We start from the raw sequence: 25,404 nt of genomic DNA on the forward strand, positions 1-25,404 counted from the left end.
GTCTTCATTTCAAAGCTTTAAAAATAATGTATTAGGTGTTACTTAGGACAATTTTGAGAGGGGCCTGGAATCTAACTCCCTCACTTCCCATTGACTTACTGGGTTTGAATTTACAACGGTTTCGATTCACAACCATTCTTTCTGGAACCTAACCCCGGCGTAAACTGAGGGCTACTTGTAATAGTAACTGGTTACAATGAAAGCAAATAATTTGTATCTTTTTTTAAATTAACATAAAAAACTAATTTTGCACCAATTATTAAGTTATTGGTCCCATTTTATTAATATTGTTGTAAAGCATTCACCATAACTTGTCATTTGTCCTTTAGCAGGTGGATACAGCAACTGGCATACTTTATATAGTTATTGGTCGCTCACTTCCATATGTTTTATTCTCTGTTTCATACATTTTGGGCACAGCCATTATTTCAGGCAAAGGCCCCTGCCGCGGAATGGTCCAAGGACATTCCAGTGGGAAGTAGACATCCCGGGACCGCTTGATATCCAGAGGCACTTGGTAACTCTCCTGTGCCAAAGATTTTAGACCACGGTTAGGCACAGGAGCAGCACGTGGAGGTATCCTTGGTAGTTTTGTAGCAATGGGGAACTGCATGCCATCTTGCAGAGGAGGTGGTCGGCGAAGGATAGGTTGCCCCTCTTTAGGAATGGGGTTTTCTTTCAAGCCATGACCCCAGGCTTTGGGGTAATCCTCAGCCTGCCAGAATGTCAGGACATCCTTCTTGGCATAACCTTCCAGTTCTTTTCTAAAATACAATAATGCATTCATTGTAAGCTTGTCAGTGCAAAAAAAAAAAAACAGTATACTGTTCAGTATGATGATGGAGTTTTACACAGTTATAAAGAAAAAAACCTGTTGCTCCTGAGCCTACCTATTTGTGCTTTTTAGTATAGGATGCCATGATAAAGAAGTCAGTTTTATAATAGAAGTAAATTGAAAAAATAAGAATGCTCTTTCTGTATCATGAAAGTTTAAAGGGACATAAAACAAGTCTTTTAAAAATATATAATAAATGGCTGATGGATTTTTGCTGTCTCCGATTTGAAGAGTTTAGAGAGAGCTTTTCCCTAATATCTAAATACACACATTTGTGCTCACTCAGAGAATCACATTTCAGACTGCTGAATAGATTGTATATTACACCAAACATTATGTCTAAATGGTCTAACCAGCAGTTTAACCACTGTACTAGATATTCTGCACCTAAGGCAGATATCATACATGTCTTTTGGTCCTGCCCAAAATTGCAAGAGATCTGGCATAAGGATGCTTTCTGGCTTAATAAGTTTCTAAACAATAAAGAGATGGATACCACTGTATTGCAGTTAAAATTTTCTTTATTATCACAAAAAAGTTAAAAACATAGAAGCATCCTGGGATGTAGGTGAGAGCATAGGACCTAAAGCTAACATGTTTCGGCCCTCAAGCTGTAATCATTGCATGTTATCTATATTCACCTTTGGTAGAATGCAAGACTTTAACAAATAAGCAAATAAGCTGCTTTGAACTCAGTTGAAATACAATGCCTGTGTTTCTGATGCTAAACACTGATAAGGGGGGTGGACCAGACTACTCCAGACAGCATGGCTATGTAACTAATTTTGCTTATTTATGAAAATTATTTTTTAATATACTTTCCAGCAATTTCTAAACAATTTTTTATGCAAACTATTTTTACTTAATTAGCCCTTTTAGGATATGCACAGATCTCAACATGTTTTATGGCATTTTAATTTTGGACTTGATGTCTCTTTTAAAACATGGAGTACATCATTATTTATTTTATCTGCTATTGTTGTGATATACCTTGGTAAACTGTGCTTTCCCCTCCCTCATAGAGTGTATATTGCAGTTATCCTACGATTGACTGCGTATTGGACCAAGCTCTAAAAACCTCCTGGTGGGTGTGTGTGTGTGTGTGTGGGGGGGGGTTAGTTAAAGAGAAAAAGAGACCAACCCGTTTGAAAGGTTGTTCCTGTAGCTGCTCTGTATACACTAAACTCTCATAAGCTGCTTGCCTAAATACATTACCTTTAACTGTATATACTGTATGTATATATACCTGTTTATACACTAATATACACTATGCAAACATAAACAAAGCAACTTTGATGTCCTTTTAACCTATTTCATGTACAAAAAAATAAAATAATATATTTAATTTCTATTCTGGTTTTACCAAGATACAAATATCTTTAATTCAATGTTCCATTATGGAAAGATTCCTAGTCAAACTTATTTTCTATAACACAATGATTAAGCTTGCAGTTGGCAGATTATCAGTCATAATTTAAAGACCTAATTAGATGGGGGAAAAATCGACTTTTTAAATGATTGTACATCCCTTATATACCTAAAATTAATGGTTTTGTATAGTTTCTTCAGTAACAAGACATTACTTGTGATAACATCACAAAAAAGAATATTCTAGAAAAAAATAGAGAAGGCGCCACATAGCGTGATTCCGTACAATAAATCTTATATAATGTACTAAAAATGATACACCCACATTTAGTGAAGCACTAAGATGTAGTGCTGGCTGCGCAGACCGGATCCTCAGTGTTGTCCGGTAGAAGGTTGTGGGAATAGGTCACCAAAGTATTAAAAAAAGCAGCAAGTAGCATAAAAACAAGTGTTTATTAAACACAAATAATGCACAGCTGATAGCCTGATGAAACAGTTTGGATACTGAGAAATGCGTTGCTGTTTTTGTGAACCAAGAGGAGAGTTTTACCAGACAACTCTGAGGATCTGCCCACCCAGCACTACATCTTAGTGCTTCACTAAATGTGAGTGTATCATTTTTAGTACACTATATAAGATTTACTGTGCAGAATCACGCTATATGGCGCCTTCTCTACTTTTTTCTAGAATAACTTGGAAGTGGATGGCCTTAAACTTCGAGGAGAGCTGCCTCTCTGTGTAACCTATACAGGAATTTGATTGGACTATCTGTTTGATGTAGTTCATATGTATTTACAAGCACATTTTGTATATATATTTGTATTGATTGAGATAGTGGTAGTTGGTGTCTTTTTTTGACACTAGTTCTAATTACCACCTTTTCTTTTTGGTACACATATCTATTCACCTTTGTGATAGCGCCCCTATTTACACCTGAGAGTGTTATCATTGTTACAAAAAAGAATATATTTGAAATGTTGCTGGGGGTGTTGCTGATCACCAATAGTTCAGTTGATCCTTGTCAACCAGTGAGCTATGTGGCCATAAAAATGAGATGTGCACAAATACTTCCTGTTAGTCTTAACCAGATTACATTTAAAGGGACATTAAACTAATCTCATACTGTATAAACACAATTAAAGGGATGGTACATTTTACATGTTTTAAATTTAGGTCTGGGATCTACTCATATTTTTTGTGAGTTTGAACTGTTCTCCAATAAGCGCTCTAGCTACAAAAAAAGTGACATTTTCATTAGAAGTGATCAATTAAAATCCATCTAAAATATAGCTTAGATTCCAGACCTGATTTGAAAGGGACAGTCAAGTTGAGTGAGAGTTAGAGTGAGTGTGTACACAATATTCATTTAACCTATGGTGAGATAAAGTGAACAAGAGAACTCTGGGGAAGATATACAAATGAAATATGAATCATCTAACACTTTTTTTCTGCATTTAGCAAAGCAAGAATTTGAATATCTTACCCAGAGTTTCTTTATATTTCTCAAAAAAGTTGAATGAATATTGAATTTGACCTGGAAATAAACTTCACATACCTTCAAATCAAACCTAATAGCTGTCGATGTAAAACATATCACTTAAAAAAACTAGAAGGTTGGATTGATCTGTAGGCGTTTAGGACAGAAACTTTCTTGTAGACTGATGATCTATCCTCTTTGTTCCTTCCTTTTTCAGTGTTACCCTACAGCAGTATTTCTCTACTATTACTGATAGCTGAGAAATACAAACAAAAACAATGCATCCATGATGGTTGGCAGTGATAGGCACATAGCCACTAGGACATTCTGATATGTTATTCTATAGCAACACAACAGAAATATCTTGTAATTACAAGGTGCTTACTACCCTTTAAGGGGATGGTAAAGTCAAAATGTTTATTTTGTGATTCAGATAGAGAATTCAATTTTAAACAACTCTTCAATTTACTATTATCTATTTTGCTTTGTTTTCTTGGTATCCTTTGTTAAAAAAAACATAGGCTCAGGAGCAGCAATGCACTACTGTGAGCTAGCTGCTAATTGGTGGCTCCACACATATGCCTCTTGTAATTGGCTCAAACAATGTGTTCAACTTGCTCCGAGTAATGCATTGATGCTCCTTCCACAAAGAATACCAAGATGATGAAGCAAAATAGAAGTAAATTGGAATAAAATGAAATGCTCTATCTGAAACATGAAAGAAAAAAAAAAGAGTTTTACGTCCCTTTAAGCAAAAAGATTTGAATGGTTTATTAGCAGCCTGTCATATGCAGGATATACTAGCTGAATGTATCCTTGAGCAAACTAAACACAGGCATAAGAAAAGACAGAAACATTAAGGAATACTCACGCTGTAAATGCTCTGAAGTCCCGTGCTGTAGTTGTAGCATAAATGTCATTCAGACTCAAAACTCCCTTATCTCTTATGTAGAATGGTTCTCCAGATAGGGTCTTGTTCTCTGTAGTTGCCACTATTGACTGAACATTATCATCATTATTATTTATTATTGGCTTATTTGCTTATCATTAAAATTGCAACTAAAACATTTTGCCACTCCGTCCTATTTTTATAGTTTATCCCATGTTTCTCATTTTGTTTCCTGCTCTGATACCAATTTCTCTTTCCGACTCTATCAAGACCCAAATAATGCTATAAGATGAGGCAATTTCATAGGCTGTTTTATAGACTACCCCATCATCATTCTGTAATGGAATTTAACTGGCTTGTTGCCTGAAGGTGAAATTACCCAGAATCCTCATCTCTGCATCCTACGCATTTAGGCCACACAATTTCCTCTAGACCCTTCCCTTTCTGTTTCACAAACCACTGGAATGATGTTTAACAGAATTAATGTGTATTTTATATGAGTGTGGTGTCCAGGCAGACTCACAACTCTCCTTGGTTCCTAGGTTGGGGGTGGACCTAGGATTGCCACCTCGGCCATATTTTCCTGGACACTTATGAGTTACACATGCTGCAGTGTGTGCAGAGGGTGATCCTGGACAGCACTATTCATGTTTCTCCCTGCATACCCTGCAGCATGTGTAACTCATAAGTGGCCGAGGTGGCATCCCTAGGTGGACCCTTCACACTATCTACCTGCATCGGTCTAGTATAGCAAGCAGACTAGGCTTGCAGAGTGTAGAGAGCTAAGTAATGCAGCCAGCGTGAGAGGATCTGTGAGAGCAGTCAGATTGTTTGCCATGAAACTGCTTCTGGAAAGGACAGGAGCTTGCTACTTCAGAGGTTTCCCAGAGAAGTCTGCCTAAGGGAACCCACTTATCTCAGGGTGACACTGAACCAGTACACACACACACATCCCTGGGCCACAACAGTGGTGAAGAGAATTGTGGATTCTAACAATAAATGACACTAATAGAGTCTGTCCAACTAATTGAGACACTCTGATTAAAGGACTCAGGGCCTAATGATCAAAGCTTTGCTGGGCTAGATGATAAAAGCCACATTGACACTCGCAGGGGCTGCCCACAGAGAATTTTATAAAACAGCTGTTTCTGGGAGTTGCAAGATGTATCCTATAGAAAGTAATGCAGCTTGCTGGAAAGGGTAACTTAACTGGGGAGAGCGGAGTTAGCAGGGAGCAGGGAGCGCAGTTTAAAAATTAAATACTGCGGCCAAAAGAAATCAGATTACTCTGCTTTAAGTGTATAGTGTCTTACAATCACCTCTATTTTTATATACTTGTGTTTTTCTATTAGGGTAATGAGTGTTTTGCATATTTTGACACAATCTCGCCACCTTTTAGTTTTCATAAAAACAGCAAGATTTAGGAAAATATTTAAAGAATATGTCAGACCTTGCAGAGAAATTTCAGTTACAACCATAGAATGCTCCTTTTCTGCCCGCTAGCAGAGAATGGGAAACTCGTTTTACATTAAGGTAAACAATCAGTTTTTAATTTCGTATTTTAAATACGAATGTCACAGCGTTTTTTGCATATGCAGTGTAGTTGTAATATTATGACTTAAAAAGTTTATTTCCTGCATAATTTCAATATGATTTTTAATTTTCACATAAAATACAATTTTTGCTTAACAATTTTGTTGTGATTTTTAATGCTATACCATTTGTTTACTAAATATTTTTATTTTAAGATTTCATTTACTCGTTTTATATGATTTTTAATTTACAATTTTTTGTAATGAAGGCATTGCCTTCACATACTTAAAGGGAAAGTGTAATGTAAAATTAGTTTCCCCTAATTGACATTTCAGCAACGTGTAACATGTTTCATTTTTGAAAGTGGAAACATTATTGCAATATACATTCATTTTGCTTCCTTTTGCTGTAAAATATATCTGGAATGTATACTTATTCCACTTTATCCCAGGGAGGTTTGGGTTAATACTTTTAGCTAATTCTATGGCCTAGATTTGGAGTTTGGCGTTAGCCGTGAAAACCAGCGTTAGAGGCTCCTAACGCTGGTTTTAGGCTAACTCCGGTATTTGGAGTCACTCAAAATAGGGTCTAACGCTCACTTTTCAGCCGCAACTTTTCCATACCGCAGATCCCCTTACGTCAATTGCGTATCCTATCTTTTCAATGCGATCTTTCTAACTCCGGTATTTAGAGTCGTGTCTGAAGTGAGCGTTAGACATCTAACGACAAAACTCCAGCCGCAGGAAAAAAGTCAGTAGTTAAGAGCTTTCTGGGCTAACGCCGGTTCATAAAGCTCTTAACTACTGTACTCTAAAGTACACTAACACCCATAAACTACCTATGTACCCCTAAACCGAGGCCCCCCCACATCGCCGCCACTCGATTAAATTTTTTTAACCCCTAATCTGCCGACCGCCACCTACGTTATACTTATGTACCCCTAATCTGCTGCCCCTAGCACCGCCGACCCCTGTATTATATTTATTAACCCCTAATCTGCCCCCCACAACGTCGCCGCCAGCTACCTACAATAATTAACCCCTAATCTGCCGACCGCAAAGCGCCGCCACCTACATTATAGCTATGTACCCCTAATCTGCTGCCCCTAACACCGCCGACCCCTATATTATATTTATTAACCCCTAATCTGCCCTCCACAACGTCGCCTCCACCTACCTACACTTATTAACCCCTAATCTGCCGAGCGGACCGCACCGCTACTATTATAAAGTTATTAACCCCTAATCCGCCTCACTAACCCTATAATAAATAGTATTAACCCCTAATCTGCCCTCCCTAACATCGCCAACACCTAACTTCAATTATTAACCCCTAATCTGCCGACCGGAGCTCACCGCTATTCTAATAAATGTATTAACCCCTAAAGCTAAGTCTAACACTAACACCCCCCTAAGTTAAATATAATTTTAATCTAACGAAATTAATTAACTCTTATTAAATAAATTATTCCTATTTAAAGCTAAATACTTACCTGTAAAATAAACCCTAATATAGCTACAATATAACGAATAATTACATTGTAGCTATTTTAGGATTAATATTTATTTTACAGGCAACTTTGTAATTATTTTAACCAGGTACAATAGCTATTTAATAGTTAAGAACTATTTAATAGCTAAAATAGTTAAAATAATTACAAATTTACCTGTAAAATAAATCCTAACCTAAGTTACAATTAAACCTAACACTACACTATCAATAAATTAATTAAATAAAATACCTACAATTATCTACAATTAAACCTAACACTACACTATCAATAAATAAATTAAATACAATACCTACAAATAACTACAATGAAATAAACTATCTAAAGTACAAAAAATAAAAAAGAACTAAGTTACAAAAAATAAAAAAATATTTACAAACATAAGAAAAATATTACAACAATTTTAAACTAATTACACCTACTCTAAGCCCCCTAATAAAATAACAAAGACCCCCAAAATAACAAAATGCCCTACCCTATTCTAAATTAAAAAAGTTCAAAGCTCTTTTACCTTACCAGCCCTGAACAGGGCCCTTTGCGGGGCATGCCCCAAGAAATTCAGCTCTTTTGCCTGTAAAAAAAAAATACAATACCCCCCCCCAACATTACAACCCACCACCCACATACCCTAATCTAACCCAAACCCCCCTTAAATAAACCTAACACTAAGCCCCTGAAGATCTTCCTACCTTGTCTTCACCCTACCAGGTTCACCGATCCGTCCTGAAGAGCTCCTCCGATGTCCTGATCCAAGCCCAAGCGGGGGGCTGAAGAGGTCCATGATCCGGCTGAAGTCTTCATCCAAGCGGGAGCTGAAGAGGTCCATGATCCGGATGAAGTCTTCATCCAAGCGGGAGCTGAAGAGGTCCATGATCTGGATGAAGTCTTCTATCAATGGCATCTTCAATCTTCTTTCTTCCGGATCCATCTTGCAGACCTCCGACGCGGAACATCCTCTTCTCCCGACGCCTACTAGCCGAATGACGGTTCCTTTAAGGGACGTCATCCAAGATGGCGTCCCTCGAATTCCGATTGGCTGATAGGATTCTATCAGCCAATCGGAATTAAGGTAGGAATATTCTGATTGGCTGATGGAATCAGCCAATCAGAATCAAGATCAATCCGATTGGCTGATCCAATCAGCCAATCAGATTGAGCTTGCATTCTATTGGCTGATCGGAACAGCCAATAGAATGCAAGCTCAATCTGATTGGCTGATCGAATCAACCAATCGGATTGAACTTGATTCTGATTGGCTGATTCCATCAGCCAATCAGAATATTCCTACCTTAATTCCGATTGGCTGATAGAATCCTATCAGCCAATCGGAATTCGAGGGACGCCATCTTGGATGACGTCTCTTAAAGGAACCGTCATTCGGCTAGTAGGCGTCGGGAGAAGAGGATGTTCCGCGTCGGAGGTCTGCAAGATGGATCCGGAAGAAAGAAGATTGAAGATGCCGTTGATAGAAGACTTCATCCGGATCATGGACCTCTTCAGCTCCCGCTTGGATGAAGACTTCATCCGGATCATGGACCTCTTCAGCTCCCGCTTGGATGAAGACTTCAGCCGGATCATGGACCTCTTCAGCCCCCCGCTTGGGCTTGGATCAGGACATCGGAGGAGCTCTTCAGGACGGATCGGTGAACCTGGTAGGGTGAAGACAAGGTAGGAAGATCTTCAGGGGCTTAGTGTTAGGTTTATTTAAGGGGGGTTTGGGTTAGATTAGGGGTATGTGGGTGGTGGGTTGTAATGTTGGGGGGGGGGTATTGTATGTTTTTTTACAGGCAAAAGAGCTGAATTTCTTGGGGCATGCCCCGCAAAGGGCCCTGTTCAGGGCTGGTAAGGTAAAAGAGCTTTGAAATGTAGTAATTTAGAATAGGGTAGGGCATTTTGTTATTTTGGGGGTCTTTGTTATTTTATTAGGGGGCTTAGAGTAGGTTTAATTAGTTTAAAATTGTTGTAATATTTTTCTTATGTTTGTAAATATTTTTTTATTTTTTGTAACTTAGTTCTTTTTTATTTTTTGTACTTTAGTTAGTTTATTTCATTGTAGTTATTTGTAGGAATTGTATTTAATTTATTTATTGATAGTGTAGTGTTAGGTTTAATTGTAGGTAATTGTAGGTATTTTATTTAATTAATTTAATGATAGTATAGTGTTAGGTTTAATTGTAACTTAGGTTAGGATTTATTTTACAGGTAATTTTGTTATTATTTTAACTAGGTAACTATTAAATAGTTCTTAACTATTTAATAGCTATTGTACCTGGTTAAAATAATTACAAAGTTGCCTGTAAAATAAATATTAATCCTAAAATAGCTACAATGTAATTATAATTTATATTGTAGCTATATTAAGATTTATTTTACAGGTAAGTATTTAGCTTTAAATAGGAATAATTTATTTAATAAGAGTTAATTAATTTCGTTAGATTAAAATTATATTTAATTTAGGGGGGTGTTAGTGTTAGGGTTAGACTTAGCTTTAGGGGTTAATACATTTATTATAGTATCGGTGAGCTCCGGTCGGCAGATTAGGGGTTAATGTTTGAAGTTAGGTGTCGGCGATGTTAGGGAGGGCAGATTAGGGGTTAATACTATTTATTATAGGGTTAGTGATGCGGATTAGGGGTTAATAACTTTATTATAGTAGCGCTCAGGTCCGCTCGGCAGATTAGGGGTTAATAAGTGTAGGCAGGTGGAGGCGACGTTGAGGGGGGCAGATTAGGGGTTAATAAATATAATATAGGGGTCGGCGGTGTTAGGGGCAGCAGATTAGGGGTACATAAGGATAATGTAAGTAGCGGCGGTTTACGGAGCGGCAGATTAGGGGTTAAAAATAATATGCAGGGGTCAGCGATAGCGGGGGCGGCAGATTAGGGGTTAATAAGTGTAAGGCTAGGAGTGTTTAGACTCGGGGTACATGTTAGGGTGTTAGGTGCAGACGTAGGAAGTGTTTCCCCATAGCAAACAATGGGGCTGCGTTAGGAGCTGAACGCGGCTTTTTTGCAGGTGTTAGGTTTTTTTCAGCTCAAACAGCCCCATTGTTTCCTATGGGGGAATCGTGCACGAGCACGTTTTTGAGGCTGGCTGCTTGCGTAAGCAACTCTGGTATCGAGAGTTGAAGCTGCGTTAAAAATGCTCTACGCTCCTTTTTTGGAGCCTAACGCAGCCTTTTTGTGGACTCTCAATACCACAGTTATTTTTATGGTGCGGCCAGAAAAAAGCCGGCGTTAGCTACGCGGGTCGTTACCGACAAAACTCCAAATCTAGCCGTAAGTGAGCCAGTCTATCCCCCTCCCTCACGTTATCTGCACTCATTTGCTCTTTTAAGGTGGATTATCAGTTTTCCACCAACAACCAACTATTATATATATATATATATATATATATACATATATATATATATATATATATATATATATATATATATTCACAACTAAACTGCTTAATATGCCCACTGTTATGTAGCTATCAGACAGAGATTAGAAAGGAATATATGTCTGTCTGTTCAAATACCTATAAAATAAATTATTACTAAGTAACTAAGATGAATCAATGCTAAACCACCTTAAGGGGAAAGAATAGGGCAGGTAAGATATGTTCATTTGACAAAATAAAACTGCAGTATTCATTGCAAAATTCTTCTCAAATATGAAGGACATTGATCAATTTGTGTCTAATGCCAGTTTAATGTGTTTCAACATTTCATACCAGCTGCAGAGTATAAAATGTATGTCAAATTTGTCATTTATGTTTGTTTTTGTATATTAAATAGCTGGTTCTATTCTTTGAAACCACAACCCATTAAAATTAGTTTATTTTATCACTTTCTATACACACACATGCTTCACTTATATTATAGAGAATGCAGCAATCCCAGCACTTCGGTAAAGATGCTTTCAGCACAGGAGTATAGGTAAAACCAAAACTTCTTTATTTCAAAGGGTAAAATCATCAGACATAAGAGAAATAGTAGTCAATCAGCATAAGCGTTTCGTCAGCAAAGACGTAACGTGATCATAAGGTCATTGAGGAAGTTACGTCTTTGCTGACAAAACGCGTATGACTGTTTGACTATTTCTCTTATGGCGGACAAGTACATTGAAGATTACAGTGGATGTCTGGAGTGCTTACAAACACTCATATCAGGCTTCCTTATATTATATCTGTATAACAAAGCCCAATACTTAGAAAGAGCAATTGAAAATTAATATTTTTTTATTACTTATCTCTCCTATTTCTCACTGGGAGTGTAATTCCTTCTGCTAGTTTTGTTTACATATCTTTTCTATAGCCAATTCTGAAGTATTGAGAATTTATACACAAAATAATACTCTACAGCAGGAGAAAATATTTAGAGAGGCTTCATAGTACTTATGAGATTGCTTAGAAAATCTAAAAAAGCCCAGAGAGCTTTAGATAATCAGGCAGACAAGTTTAGTCTCATACTACTAGATTGAAATACTTCACAAAGTTAACATTCAAATTCTATATGTAATTAGATTGTGAGCTTTTAATGCAGTTTTAAAAAGGAGTTCAGCAATTACTGAGATTTCATTTAAAAATCAAAAAAATGTCACACTCTCATGGTGACATACAGTAGTACAGTATGTTGGTAATATATAAAAAAAAATAAAAAAAAATATATATATATATAAATATATATAAAGACTATTAGCAACATGCTATGTCACAATGAGAGTGTGAGAAAATTTAGATTTTTCCAATAATGCTTGTAAATTGCACATGTGAGGGTACAGTAAAGTAAAAATTAAACTTAAATAAACTAGATAGAGCATGACAGTTTAACCCTTTCGCTACAGGGAATTTCAGAGAAAAACCTGCCAAAAGTACCGGAGAATTTTTTAGATTTTTGCTCTCCCTACGTTTAAACAGAAATGTGTGTACCACACTTCTGAAATTCTCTGCAGTGAAGGGGTTAATAGGGTATCTTATAAGATTAATATTTGCTCTAGTGTAGGGATTACCCTCCCTCTTTATACCTCTCACTCCCTTATACTTACTTGATCCCTCCCAAACAGCTCTATTCCCCCCCCCCCCCACTGGTCACCACCATATTAGGTACTGGCAAACAGTCTGCCAGATTTTAAATATTCCTCCCTGATCCCCGAAACAGCTCTCTAACCCTCCCCTGCACTCCCACTACTCTCTGGCAGCCAGTAACCAATTATTATTTTTTTAATTTATTTTTCATATTTATTATTATAATTTATTTTGTAGTGTAGGACCCCTCCCCCCTCAAAGATAACTTTTTTTCTCTAGTGCTCCATAGTGTAGGGCTCCATCCCTCCCTCTCCCCTCATAACTTTTCTGTAGTGTAGGGAACCACGCCCCTCCCTCCCACTGCTCCCACTCAGCACCAACAGATGATCATTACAGACAGTTACATAGACAGTGTTACGCTCTGTAATGATCATCGATCTGGCTTCATATGGTAAGGGAGAACAATCAGTTCTCACTTACCATATGAAGGCAGATGCCTTCTGCCCTCAGCTGCAGTTTCCACTGTGTAAGCTGACAGTGAGGACCCTAACATGGGCCTCCGTGTTGGAAAGAGGTACTATGTCAACACAGTATGCTAGGCAAAGTACTGTGTGACACAGTACCTACGTCGGGTTAAAAAACTTTCCAATTTACTTGTTATCAAATTCGCTCAGTTCTCTTAGTATAGAGTAATCCTAGTTGAGCTCAGGAGCTTGCGAGTCAGTAGCCATCTGGCAGCAGTGTTTGCAACATTGCTTATAACAGCGTTATATATAGATTGCTAAAGACACGTGCACACTTCTACCTAGCTTTACTCTTAACCAAGGATATAAAGACAACAAAGCAAATTTGACAATCGAAGTACATTGGAAAGTTGTTAAAATCAAATGCTCTTTATCAAAAACGTTTAATTTTGAGGCTACGGTCCCTTTAACCTAAACTGCAGTTTTCCTAGAAAATACATTTAAAATGTGGAAAAGTATCACACTCATTGCCAGGACTGGGTGCATTCCATGACCTGGATTTGGAATTAAATATTATATAAACATTGTCATTGAAGAAAGTATTTTCTGGCACAAACCTGTGATGGTCCATTGATGTGATGATTCTCCAGTAAAAATGGTTGAGGCCCTGAATGAAATGTACTGAGTGTGGGTTGAAGTTGTTGCCCCTGAAATTCAGCTTTCATTTCACTTTTCTGACTTCCTGGCTCTAATGGCGATCGCCAAGCTCTCAGCTTTAACTGTAAGACACATTTTTATTAAATTTTATTTATCTAAACAGCTTGATACATTGTTTTTACTGGTAGTTTGGGAAGGATCACATTCATAAACACAAGTTATTTACACAGATTCCTTTATTTTCAAACATCAATCTATGAAAATCCAGATTTTAGCTTGTTGCTGTTGCACAAGAATGAATTTAGCAATGAAAATAGCCTAGCGGAACAAAGGGCTGTCTTCTTCCGCATTCGGAGGTTCACGAAACCTCAGAATGCACATTTTCTTGACTAAGTGCCTACTATCGGTGCCAAAGGCATAATATCAGTTCATACACAGGCATTCACTTTTTCAATTAATTTAATAAATTGTTTATAATTGTAATGCCAGTTTTACTGAGTGTAGCTTTTGTACTAGAAATGTAGCACTGTCTAAATACCTACCTATTATATATGGACTTGTTGGCTATATATGTGTCCTATGTATGCACCCTTGCTGGCTAACTGGCTAAATATACACTATTCATATAGGAATAAGTCTGGCATAGTACATTCCCATTGCATATGGGATTACTGGTTATACATAGATATCTTTTGTATGTATGACTATCAACTATATATTTTCTGAAGATGCCCCCTTACTGGAACTAAGGGGCTAAGCACAGACCATGAAAAACATACCCAGATCATTATCCCTCCTCCACCAAACTTTACAGTAGGAACAATGAATTCCGGTAAGTAGCATTCTCCACACCATAAATCTTCACCGCTCCAGAGTTCAGTGGCGGTGTACTCTACACCACTACAGCCAACACTGCTCTAGACCACTACAGCCAACACTGCTTTACACCACTACAACCGACACTACTTTACACCACTACAACCAACACTGCTTTACACCACTACAGCCGACACTGCTCTAGACCACTACAGCCGATAATGCTTTACACCACTACAGCCGACACTGCTTTACACCACTACAGCCAACACTGCTCTAGACCACTACAGCCGATAATGCTTTACACCACTACAGCCGACACTGCTTTACACCACTACAGCCGACATTGCTTTACACCACTACAGCCGACAATGCTTTACACCACTACAGCCGACACTGCTCTACACCACTACAGCAGACACTGCTCTACACCACTACAGCTGACACTGCTCTAGACCACTACAGCCGATAATGCTTTACATCACTACAGCCGACACTGCTCTAAATCACTACAGCCGACACTGCTTTACACCACTACAGCCGACACTGCTTTACACCACTACAGCCGACACTGCTTTACACCACTACAGCCGACACTGCTTTACACCACTACAACCGACACTGCTTTACACCACTACAACCGACACTGCTTTACACCACTACAGCCGACATTGCTCTAGACCACTACAGCCGATAATGCTTTACACCACTACAGCCGACTTTGCTCTACAACAGTACAAACGACACTGCTCTACACCACTACAGCAGACACTGCTCTACACCACTACAGCCGACACTGCTCTACATCACTACAGCCCACACTGCTCTACATCACTACAGCCGACACTGCTTTACACCATTACAGCCAACACTGCTCTACACCACTACAGCCGATAATGCTTTACACCACTACAGCAGACACTGCTTTACACCACTACAGCAGACACTGCTCTACACCACTACAGCTGACACTGCTCTAGACCACTACAGCCGATAATGCTTTACATCACTACAGCCGACACTGCTCTAAATCACTACAGCCGACACTGCTCTACATCACTACAGCCGACACTGCTCTACATCACTACAGCTGACACTGCTCTACATCACTACAGCCGACACTGCTCTAAATCACTACAGCTGACACTACTCTACATCACTACAGCCAACACAACTCTACACCACTACAGCAGACACTGCTCTACACCACTACAGCTGACACTGCTCTACATCACTTCAGCCAACACTTCTCTATATCACTATAGCCAACACTGCTCTACACCACTACAACTGACACTGCTCTACATCACTACAGCTGACACTACTCTACATCACTACAGCCGACACTGCTCTACATCACTACAGTCGACACTGCTCTACATCACTACAGCCAACACAACTCTACACCACTACAGCCTGCGGTGTTTGTGTTTAGCTGTAATTTTCCTCTTATTCATTTACTGTACCCACACATATTATATACCGTTTTTCTCGCCATTAAAAGTACTTTTTAAATATACCATTATTTACATCATATCTTATAATTTACTATAAAAAAATATAAAATATGATGAAAAAATGGTAAAAAAACACACTTTTTCTAACTTTGACCCCCAAAATCTGTTACACATCTACAACCACCAAAAAACACCCATGCTAAATAGTTTCTAAATTTTGTCCTGAGTTTAGAAATACCCAAAGTTTACATGTTGTTTGTTTTTTTGCAAGTTATAGGGCAATAAATACAAGAAGCACTTTGCTATTTCCAAACCATTTTTTTTCTCGAAATTAGCGATAGTTGGAACACTGGAACACTGATATCTGTCAGGAATCCCTAAATATCCTTTGACATGTGTATATTTGTTTTAGTAGACAACCCAAAGTATTGATCTAGGCCCATTTTGGTATATTTCATGCCACCATTTCATCGCCAAATGCGATCAAATAAAAAAAATTGTTCATTTTTTCACAAACATTTTCACAAACTTTAGGTTTCTTACTGAAATTATTTACAAACCGCTTCTGCAATTATGGCATAAATGGTTGTAAATGCTTCTCTGGGATCCCCTTTGTTCAGAAATAGCAGACTTATATGGCTTTGGCATTGCTTTTTGGTAATTAGAAGGCTGCTAAATGCCGCTGCGCACCACACGTGTATTATGCCCAGCAGTGAAGGGGTTAATTAGGGAGCTTGTAGGAAGCTTTTAGGGTTAATTTTAGCTTTAGTGTAGTGTAGTAGACAACCCAAAGTATTGATCTAGGCCCATTTTGGTATATTTCATGCCACCATTTCATCGCCAAATGCGATCAAATAAAAACATTTTTTTAATTTTTTCACAAACATTTTCACAAACTTTAGGTTTCTCACTAAAAATTTTTACAAACCGCTTGTGCAATTATGTCACAAATGATTATAAATACTTCTCTGGGATCCCCTTTGTTCAGAAATAGCAGAATTATATGGCTTTGACATAAGCCTGTAGGGTTAATTTTAGCTTTAGTGTAGTGTAGTGTAGTAGACAACCCAAAGTATTGATCTAGGCCCATTTTGGTATATTTCATGCCACCATTTCATCACCAAATGCGATTAAATAAAAAAATTGCTAACTTTTTCACAATTTTAGGTTTCTCACTGAAATTATTTACAAACAGTTAGTTCAATCATGGCACAAATGGTTGTAAATACTTCTCTGGGATCCCATTTGTTCAGAAATAGCAGACATATATGGCTTTGGAATTGCTTTTTGATAATTAGAAGGCCGCTAAATGTCGCTGCATACCACACTTGTATTATGCCCAGCAGTGAAGGGGTTAATTAGGTAGCTTGTAGGGTTAATTTTAGCTTTAGTGTAGAGATCAACCTCCCACCTGACACATCCCACCCCATGATCCCTCCCAAACAGCTCTCTTCCCTCCCCAACCCGACAATTGTCCCCGCCATCTTAAAGGGACACTGTACCCAAAAATTTTCTTTCATGATTCAGATTGAGCATGAAATTTTAAGCAACTTTCTAATTTACTCCTATTAGCACATTTTCTTCATTCTCTTGGTATCTTTATTTAAAATGTAAGTTTAGATGCCGGCCCATTTTTGGTGAACAACCTGGGTTGTCCTTGCTGATTGGTGGATAAATTCATTCACCAATAAAAAAATGCTGTCCAGAGTACTGAACCCAAAAAAAGCATAGATGCCTTCTTTTTCAAATAAAGATAGCAAGAGAACAAAGAAAAATTGATAATAGGAGTAAATTAGAAAGTTGCTTAAAATTGCATGCTCTTTCTGAATTACAAAACAAAAATGTGGGTTCAGTGTCCCTTTAAGTACTGGCAGACTTAAAATAAAAAGCATTTTTTTTATTTATTATATTGATTATGCAGTGTTGGATCCCCCCTTAGCCCCCAACCTCCCTGATCCTCCCCATACAGCTTTCTAACCCTCCCCCCTCTACCTACTTGCCGCCATCTTGTTTGCCCAAAAAAATGTGTGTTATTTTTAAATTTTATATTAAAAATAAAAAAAATTCTGTAGTGTAGTGTAGCTGCCCCCCCTCAATACCCTCCCCCTCAGATCCCTTAGCCAATATTTAATATCCCCCTCCCTCCTTCATGTCCATTCTTGAATGTAATGTGTAAATGTGGCGCGCGTGCGCACGCCCCCTGTCCAAACCTGCCGCGGCCGTAAGTGAACATGCACACATCGGTGTGCACAGGAACCGGAACCACCAATTGATGGGCCGCCCACCCGCCTCCCTGCTACTGCTCCCACCCACCAACGATCGGCACCATCAATGGCCACAGAGTGGCCCTCTCTGCATCGGTGGTTTAAAAACAAAATTTATGCTTACCTGATAAATTTATTTCTCTTGTGGTGTATCCAGTCCACGGGTTCATCCATTACTTGTGGGATATTCTCCTTCCCAACAGGAAGCTGCAAGAGGACACCCACAGCAGAGCTGTCTATATAGCTCCTCCCCTAACTGCCACCCCCAGTCATTTGACCGAAGACAAGCAAGAAAAAAAGGAGAAACTATAGGGTGCAGTGGTGACTGTAGTTTAAAAATAAAAAACACCTGCCTTAAAATGACAGGGCGGGCCGTGGACTGGATACACCACAAGAGAAATAAATTTATCAGGTAAGCATACATTTTGTTTTCTCTTGTAAAGGTGTATCCAGTCTACGAGTTCATCCATTACTTGTGGGATACCAATACCAAAGCTTTAGGACACGGATGAAGGGAGGGACAAGGCAGGAACTTAAACGGAAGGCACCACTGCCTGTAAGACCTTTCTCCCAAAAATAGCCTCCGAAGAAGCAAAAGTATCAAATTTATAGAATTTAGAAAAGGTATGAAGTGAAGACCAAGTCGACGCCTTACAAATCTGTTCAACAGAGGCCTCATGTTTAAAAGCCCATGTGGAAGCTACTGCTCTAGTAGAATGAGCTGTAATTCTTTCAGGAGGCTGCTGGCCAGCAGTCTCATAAGCTAAGCGTATTATACTTCTTAGCCAAAAAGAAAGAGAAGTTGCCAAACCCTTTTGGACTCTCCTCTGTCCAGAGTAGACAACAAACAAAGCAGATGTTTGACGAAAATCCTTCGTAGCTTGTAAATAAAACTTTAAAGCACGAACCACATCAAGATTGTGTAATAGACGTTCCTTCTTTGAAGAAGGATTAGGACATAGTGAAGGAACAACAATCTCCTGATTGATATTCTTATTAGATACCACCTTAGGAAGAAACCCAGGGTTGGTACGTAACACTACCTTTTCTGCATGGAAATCAGATAAGGGGAATCACATTGTAAAGCAGATAACTCCGAAACTCTTCGAGCCAAGCAGATAGCTACTAAAAACAGAACTTTCCAAGATAAAAGCTTAATATCTATGGAATGCAAAGGTTCAAACGGAACCCCTTGAAGAACTTTAAGAACTAAATTTAAACTCCATGGCGGAAAAACAGGTTTAAACACAAGCTTGATCCTAACTAAAGCCTGACAAAACGCCTGAACGTCTGGAACCTCAGCCAGACGTTTGTGCAAAAGAATAGACAGAGCAGAAATCTGTCCCTTTAAGGAACTAGCTGACAAACCCTTCTCCAATCCTTCTTGGAGAAAAGATAATATCCTAGGAATCCTGACCTTACTCCATGAGTAACCCTTGGATTCACACCAATGAAGATATTTACACCATATCTTAAGATAGATTTTCCTGGTGACAGGCTTTCGAGCCTGAATTAAGGTATCAATGACCGATTCGGAAAAACCACGCTTTGATAGAATCAAGCGTTCAATATCCGAAGGAGAGAGCTTCGGTGATCTTGATAGCCCCTGCGTGGCCAAGTCCTGCGTGGCCACGCAGGGGCTATCAAGATCACCGAAGCTCTCTCCTGCTTGATCTTGGCAATCAGACAAGGGAGCAGAGGAAACGGTGGAAACACATAAGCCAGGCTGAAGGACCAGGGCGCTGCTAGAGCATCTATCAGCGCTGCCTTGGGATCCCTGGACCTGGACCCATAACAAGGAAGCTTGGCGTTCTGACGAAACGCCATGAGATCCAGTTCTGGTTTGCCCCAAAGTTGGATCAACTGGGCAAATACCTCCGGATGGAGCTCCCACTCCCCCGGATGAAAAGTCTGCCGACTTAGAAAATCCGCCTCCCAGTTCTCTACTCCTGGGATATGGATAGCTGAGAGATGGCAAGAGTGAACCTCTGCCCATAGAATTATCTTTGAAACCTCCAACATTGCCAGGGGGCTCCTTATTCCCCCCTGATGGTTGATATAGGCTACAGTCATGATGTTGTCCGACTGAAATCTGATGAACCTGACCGCAGCTAGCTGAGGCCAAGCCTGAAGAGCATTGAATATCGCTCTTAGTTCCAGAATGTTTATCGGAAGGAGGGCCTCCTCCTGAGTCCACGAACCCTGAGCCTTCAGGGAATTCCAGACTGCACCCCAGCCCAGAAGGCTGGCATCTGTCGTTACTATAGTCCATTCTGGCCTGCGGAAACTCATTCCCTTGGACAGATGGACCCGAGATAGCCACCAGAGAAGAGAATCCCTGGTCTCTTGATCCAGATTTAGTAGAGGGGACAAATCTGTGTAATCCCCATTCCACTGATTGAGCATGCAAAGTTGCAGTGGTCTGAGATGTAGGCGGGCAAACGGAACTATGTCCATTGCCGCTACCATTAATCCGATTACCTCCATACACTGAGCCACTGACAGACGAGAAATGGAATAAAGAGCACGGCAGGAAGTTAGAGGTTTTGACAACCTGACCTCTGTCAGATAAATCTTTATTTCTACTGAATCTATCAGAGTTCCTAGGAAGGAAACTCTTGTGAGAGGTGAGAGAGAACTCTTTCCTTCGTTCACCTTCCACTCGTGAGACCTTAGGAATGCCAGAACAATGTCCGTATGGGACCTGGCGATTTGAAACGTTGACGCCTGTATCAGGATGTCGTCTAGGTAAGGGGCTACTGCTATACCCCGCGGTCTTAGAACCGCCAGAAGGGACCCTAGAACCTTTGTAAAGATTCTTGGTGCCGTGGCTAACCCGAAGGGAAGAGCCACAAACTGGTAATGCCTGTCTAGGAAGGCGAACCTGAGAAACTGATGATGATCCCTGTGTATCGGAATATGTAGATAAGCATCCTTTAAATCCACGGTAGTCATATATTGACCCTCCTGGATCATAGGTAGGATGGTTCAAATAGTCTCCATCTTGAAGGATGGGACCCTGAGACATTTGTTTAGGATCTTGAGATCCAAAATTGGTCTGAAAGTTCCCTCTTTCTTGGGAACTATAAACAGATTTGAATAGAAGCCCTGCCCCTGTTCCTCCTTTGGAACTGGGTGGATCACTCCCATAACTAGTAGGTCTTGAACGCAATGTAAGAATGCCTCTCTCTTTATCTGGTTTGCAGATAATTGTGAGAGATGAAATCTCCCCTTTGGAGATGAAGCTTTGAAATCCAGAAGATATCCCTGGGAAACAATCTCCAGAGCCCAGGGATCCTGGACGTTTCTTGCCCAAGCCTGGGCGAAGAGAGAAAGTCTGCCCCCCACTAGATCCGGTCCCGGATTGGGGGCTACTCCTTCATGCTGTCTTAGAGGCAGCAGCAGGCTTTTTGGCCTGTTTCCCCTTGTTCCAAGCCTGGTTAGGTCTCCAGACTGGCTTGGACTGGGCAAAATTTCCCTCTTGTTTTGTAGAAGAGGAAGATGAAGCTGCGCCACTCTTGAAGTTTCGAAAGGAACGAAAATTAGTCTGTTTGGTCCTTAACTTGTTGGACCTATCCTGGGGAAGGGCGTGGCCTTTTCCTCCAGTAATATCAGAAATGATCTCCTTCAGTCCAGGCCCAAATAGGGTCTGCCCTTTGAAGGGGATATTGAGAAGTTTAGACTTTGAAGTGACATCATCTGACCAGGATTTAAGCCATAGCGCCCTACGTGCCTGAATGGCAAAACCTGAATTTTTAGCTGTTAGCTTGGTTAAATGAAAAACGGCGTCAGAAATAAATGAATTGGCTAACTTAAGAGCTTTAAGCCTGTCAAGGATATTATCCAACGGGGTCTCTACCTGTAAAGCCTCCTCCAGAGACTCAAACCAGAAATCCGCTGCAGCAGTGACTGGGGCAATGCATGCAAGAGGCTGGAGAATAAAACCTTGTTGTATAAAGATTTTCTTAAGGAAACCCTCTAATTTCTTATCGATAGGATCTAGGAAAGCACAACTGTCCTTGACAGGAATAGTTGTACGCTTAGCTAGGGTAGAGACTGCTCCCTCCACCTTAGGGACCGTCTGACACAAGTCCTGTATAGCGGCATCTATAGGAAACATTTTCTTAAAAGCAGGAGGGGGAGAGAACGGCACACCTGGTCTATCCCATTCCTTAGTAATAATTTCTGAAAACCTCTTAGGGATTGGAAAAACATCAGTGTAAACAGGCACTGCAAAGTATTTGTCCATTTTACACAATTTCTCTGGGACTACAATGGTGTCACAGTCATCCAGAGTCGCTAAAACCTCCCGCGGAGGTGTTCAAGCATAAATTTAAATGCTGTCATTTCAGAGTCAGACTGAAGTAACGCCTTCCCTGAATCAGAGAAGTCACCCACAGATAGAAGCTCTCCTGCTTCCACTTCTGCACATTGTGAGGGTATATCAGACATAGCTACTAAAGCGTCAGAGAGCTCTGTATTTGTTCTAACCCCAGAGCTGTCTCGCTTTCCTTGTAACCCTGGCAGTTTGGACAATACCTCTGTGAGGGTATGATTCATAACTGCCGCCATGTCTTGTAAAGTAAACGCATTGGACGCGCTAGATGTACTTGGCGTCCCTTGAGCGGGAGTTATAGGTTCTGACAGGTGGGGAGAGCTAGATGGCATAACCTCCCTTTTGTCTGTCTCAGAAACCTCAGGTGATAAATCTTTAAAAGCCATAATATGGACTTTATAACTTATAGAAAGGTCAGTGCATTTGGTACACATTCTAAGAGGGGGTTCCACAATGGCTTCTAAACATAATGAACAAGGAGTTTCCTCTATGTCAGACATGTTTAACAGACTAGTAATGAGACCAGCAAGCTTGGAAAACACTTTAATAAATGTGAAAAAAATAATAATAAAAAAACGGTACTGTGCCTTTAAGAGAAAAAAACTACCACGTAAACTGCAAAACAGTGAAAAAAAGTAGTAAACTTTACAAAATGTTTACAGTGTGTATAAGGGACTAAAGCAGCATTGCACCCACTTGCAAATGGATGATTAACCCCTTAGGCCCAAAAACGAATTAGAAAAACATTAAACCTGTTAACAAACAGTCAAACACACTGCCACAGCTGTGCTGTGGCTCCTACCTGCCCTTAAAAACGATTTTTGCAGGAACAAAACCCTCTATAGAGGTCCTATAAGCCAGAGGACTCCTTCAGGGAAGCTGGATGTCTCAGACTGAAAACGAAAATAGGCCCCTCCCACCATGCACTCAAAGTCAGAGGGCCTTAAAAAAGTACTCCTAGGAGTAATTTAACAAGCCATTTGGAAATTAGGCCCCAAATAAAGATTTATCACCCTCAGAGAAAAAAAGTTTTTATTTATAAATCATGCAAACGTTTTTACACTAAATAATATAGGTATTAACATGAATATTATCCCTTTTTGCAAGCATGATCCCAGTTGCTGTTAAATCACAGTATCAGGCTTACCTTAAATATACCAGGCACTGACAGCATTTTCTAGACCTTATCATCTCTCTAGAAAAAAATATACTGAACATACCTCAAAGCAGGCAATCTGCAGACCGTCCCCCCAACTGAAGTTTTCTTTCCATACTCTTCAGTTATGTGTGAGAACAGCAATGGACCTTAGTTACAAACCGCTAAGATCATCAAACCTCCAGGCAGAAGCCTTCTTCCAATTTCTGCCTGAGAGTAAAAACAGTACAACGCCGGTACCGTTTAAAAATAACAAACTTTCTTTCATGTAATTAGCAAGAGTCCATGAGCTAGTGACGTATGGGATATACATTCCTACCAGGAGGGGCAAAGTTTCCCAAACCTCAAAATGCCTATAAATACACCCCTCACCACACCCACAATTCAGTTTTACAAACTTTGCCTCCGATGGAGGTGGTGAAGTAAGTTTGTGCTAGATTCTACGTTGATATGCGCTCCGCAGCAAGTTGGAGCCCGGTTTTCCTCTCAGCGTGCAGTGAATGTCAGAGGGATGTGAGGAGAGTATTGCCTATTTGAATGCAGTGATCTCCTTCTACGGGGTCTATTTCATAGGTTCTCTGTTATCGGTCGTAGAGATTCATCTCTTACCTCCCTTATCAGATCGACGATATACTCTTATATATACCATTACCTCTGCTGATTCTCGTTTCAGTACTGGTTTGGCTTTCTACAAACATGTAGATGAGTGTCCTGGGGTAAGTAAATCTTATTTTCTGTGACACTCTAAGCTATGGTTGGGCACTTTGTTTATAAAGTTCTAAATATATGTATTCAAACATTTATTTGCCTTGACTCAGAATGTTCAACTTTCCTTATTTTTCAGACAGTCAGTTTCATATTTGGGATAATGCATTTGATTTAATCATTTTTTTCTTACCTTCAAAAATTTGACTCTTTTTCCCTGTGGGCTGTTAGGCTCGCGGGGGCTGAAAATGCTTCATTTTATTGCGTCATTCTTGGCGCAGACTTTTTTGGCGCAAAAATTATTTTCCGTTTCCGGCGTCATACGTGTCGCCGGAAGTTGCGTCATTTTTTGACGTTATTTTGCGCCAAAAATGTCGGCGTTCCGGATGTGGCGTCATTTTTGGCGCCAAAAGCATTTAGGCGCCAAATAATGTGGGCATCTTATTTGGCGCTAAAAAATATGGGCGTCGCTTTTGTCTCCACATTATTTAAGTCTCATTTTTCATTGCTTCTGGTTGCTAGAAGCTTGTTCTTTGGCATTTTTTCCCATTCCTGAAACTGTCATTTAAGGAATTTGATCAATTTTGCTTTATATGTTGTTTTTTCTCTTACATATTGCAAGATGTCTCACGTTGCATCTGAGTCAGAAGATACTACAGGAAAATCGCTGTCTAGTGCTGGATCTACCAAAGCTAAGTGTATCTGCTGTAAACTTTTGGTAGCTATTCCTCCAGCTGTTGTTTGTATTGATTGTCATGACAAACTTGTTAATGCAGATAATATTTCCTTTAGTAAAGTACCATTGCCTGTTGCAGTTCCTTCAACATCTAAGGTGCAGAATGTTCCTGATAACATAAGAGATTTTGTTTCTGAATCCATAAAGAAGGCTATGTCTGTTATTTCTCCTTCTAGTAAACGTAAAAAATC

At 39.6% G+C, this 25,404-nt stretch overlaps 1 protein-coding gene across 1 annotated transcript in view; it reads right to left on the reverse strand.

The window, feature by feature from the left end:
* Window positions 1–256: 256 nt before the first annotated feature.
* The window catches only part of LOC128638674 (uncharacterized), a 460,443-nt gene continuing 435,295 nt past the window's right edge, over window positions 257–25,404 (reverse strand). Inside the window, exons 5-7 of the mRNA XM_053690788.1 lie at window positions 13,704–13,865; window positions 4,552–4,679; window positions 257–764 (exon numbers count right to left, since the gene is read on the reverse strand). Coding sequence (XP_053546763.1) covers window positions 356–764; window positions 4,552–4,679; window positions 13,704–13,865 — 699 coding nt within the window. The 3' untranslated portion in view covers window positions 257–355. The remainder of the gene's footprint in view (window positions 765–4,551; window positions 4,680–13,703; window positions 13,866–25,404) is intronic.

This window comes from Bombina bombina, chromosome 8, assembly GCF_027579735.1.
Source record: "Bombina bombina isolate aBomBom1 chromosome 8, aBomBom1.pri, whole genome shotgun sequence".
Taxonomy (NCBI): Eukaryota; Metazoa; Chordata; class Amphibia; order Anura; family Bombinatoridae; genus Bombina; species Bombina bombina.